A 2,920-nucleotide genomic window follows, 5' to 3' on the forward strand; every position below is an offset into this window, starting at 1 on the left:
CGGCTTAGACTTGTAATTAATGGAATTTAAGGATCAAAGTTTGGGGAAACTAGGGCTCGGAAACTTAGACCTTTGATTGAGGATTTGAAGGACCATTTGAGGTCGGATTTCAGAACTTTTGATATGTATGAACTCACGGGGAGATATGGAATCTATTGATATAAAAATTATCGAATTCCGAGATGTGGGCCCGGGGGTCGGGTTTTGAAAATTTTGGGATTTGTGTTGTTTATTGATTATTTTCGCTTGGGCTTCGTTCTCTTAGCATATTTTGACGCCATGATTCTGATTTTGGATAGATTAAACGCGAGTGGAGGCTGATTCGAGGGGCAAAGGCGTCACAGGCTAGAGATTTGACCGGCTTGAGGTGAGTAATGATTATAAATGATGTCCTGAGGGTATGAAACCCCAAATTGCACATTGTTGTACTATATTGACGCACACGCTAGATGACGAGCGTGGGGTCGTGCACTGTTGGGGATTGTGACTTAGTCCGTTCTGAATGACTATTTTACCGCGTATTTGACTGAAAACTATTTGCTATCATCATGTTTTGGGCTGAATGCCATATCTGGGCTTTGTGCCAACTATTTGAACCCTTAGAAGATTTTTATTGATATTTCCTCACTGTTTTAACCTTATACTTGAACTCTGTCATGCTATATTCCACTGTTTTCATACTCAAGCATGTTTACTATGTTTTAACACTTAAATAATTTTTTAAATGATATTTTGGGCTGAGAATCTTGTTTTAATATTGCCCGAGTGGCTTGTGAGGATTTTTGACTGAGTAAGGCTGAGGGCCTATGTTGTGAGGAAACATTGACTATGATTTTGAGGCCGAGGGCCTGAGATTTATACGCCACAAGATGACTTGTTGATATGAGGCCGAGAGCCTAGTGATGATGCCACGAGATGGTTTGATATTGCACTTGGGCAGTAATTGGCCCCTCCAGGAGTCTGCACACCCTCAGTGAGCGCGGGTACCCATTGTGATGTGAGATATAACCCGAGGGGCTGGTATTGTTGACATTGTGCCCGAGGGATAATCCTTTATGTGCTTATCTGTTTTATTTGTCTGTCATTTACCTGTTTAATTGTTGAATAGACATTTCTTGAAGTTTAAACTGAACTTATATGATTTTACATATCTTTGCTGAATTATTGTTCTTACCTGTTTTACTGCTTCATTATAGCCTATAATATGTCTTACGTGATTTTATGCTTTCAGTCTTTATTTATGATTATTACTCACTGAGTTGGAGTACTCACTTTACTCCCTACACCTTGTGTGCAGACTCAGGCGCATCTGGTCCCGCTACCGAGTGTTGATTTTTCCAGCTCAGATGGATTCGAAGATTCTCTAGGTAGCTGCCGCCGTTCGCAGCCTAGAGCTTCTACCCTATCTGATTTCTCCTTGTTTTAGTTTTGTATTGAACTCTGTAGACTTTCTTGTCTTATTACGAATTTTTAGATGCTCATGACTAGTGACACCCCGGTATTGGGCTGTGTTGGGTTGTTCTTCCGCATATTGTACGGTTGACTACTTAAATGTTTGGTTATTTATCATGTTTTAGACTTAATTCTCATTGTTAACTGCTTAAAACTGAAATGGGTAAGTGTCGACTGACCTTTTCTTCATGAGAGGCGCCATCACGATCGAGTCCGGATTTAGGATCGTGACAGACATTAACTAATTAACTAATAAGTTGAATAAAGATTTAAAAATTTCCCCACCAATAATGTGGCAGCCCATAAAGTGGTCAAAAGGTCACTAAGTGACTCATATAGTACATGGAAAGGTGTCACTTTGTCAGCGAATAAAACAAGAATGGCTGCCTTCTCTTCCGACAAGACTAAACTGCTATGTTCATGTGGTTTAATTGCACTTGTCTTGCTTTTGCAATTGAATATGTCAAGATCACAAAAGGTCACGGCCATGTATGTGTTTGGTGACTCTCAAGTAGATGTAGGGAACAACGATTATTTTCAGACAATATTTAGGGCTAATTTTCCTTTCAATGGCATTGATTACCCTGGTGGCAAACCAACAGGAAGATTCAGTAATGTGAAAAATGCTGCTGATTTTCTTGCTGAAAACGTTGGTTTACCAACACCTACACCGTATTTTTCGAACAAGGATAGCCTCTTTATGGAAGGTGTAAGCTTTACCTCGGGAGGAGCTGGAATTTTAAACAGCACCAATGGAACTCCTTTTGATATTTGCAAGTGGACGGAAAGCTCAAAAAGAGAAAAAAAAAGAAAGATAAAATTTAAGAGAAACAGTCACGTTACTGTTCAAGTCCTATGGAGAAGAAGGCTCATTTTATGTCTAATGGCTAGGGGTGAGGGATTGTCAACAGAATCGGCTCAGATATGTTAAGTCCCTCACTTCTTTCTTTTGGCATGGTCTAAATTATACGGAAGAAAAGAGCAAACACACAGTTTCCATAAATTACTCTATTCATAAAAATAGTAGAGGTGTCTATATTCTTGATTCCCCCTTAAAAATATTATTATCTTCTGTTCGTGGGTCTCAGAATAATACACAGTTGAAAAAGTTTATCCGGAAGGAATATTGAGATTATTATGTATTTTTCATGCATTTCACTCATTTATACATGTGCATTGACCCATGACCAGATGACGTTATATACGCGTATATATGTAAATATATGTATATGGGATATGAGAAAAGGTTACGACGTTATATACGCGCCACCACCTGATCAGCTGGTATACGTTGATGATTTTGCCCACAGTGGCACCATATGACGTTATATACGCGTATATATGTAAATATATGTATATGGGATATGGAAAAAGGTTACGACGTTATATACACACCACCACTTGATCAGCTGGAATACGTTGATAATTTGCCCACAGTGGCCGAGATGATATGATGGGATGCCCTCAC

At 39.1% G+C, this 2,920-nt stretch overlaps 1 protein-coding gene across 1 annotated transcript; it reads left to right on the forward strand.

Annotated features, from left to right (window-relative positions):
* The first annotated feature begins 1,831 nt into the window (after positions 1 to 1,831).
* LOC142176128 (GDSL esterase/lipase At5g55050-like) lies at positions 1,832 to 2,383 on the forward strand. The gene has a single exon (XM_075243203.1). The coding sequence runs from the start codon at positions 1,832 to 1,834 to the stop codon at positions 2,381 to 2,383; it is 552 nt and encodes a 183-aa protein (XP_075099304.1).
* Positions 2,384 to 2,920: the final 537 nt, after the last annotated feature.

The sequence above is a fragment of the Nicotiana tabacum genome, chromosome 22 (genome assembly GCF_000715075.1).
Source record: "Nicotiana tabacum cultivar K326 chromosome 22, ASM71507v2, whole genome shotgun sequence".
Classification (NCBI taxonomy): Eukaryota; Viridiplantae; Streptophyta; class Magnoliopsida; order Solanales; family Solanaceae; genus Nicotiana; species Nicotiana tabacum.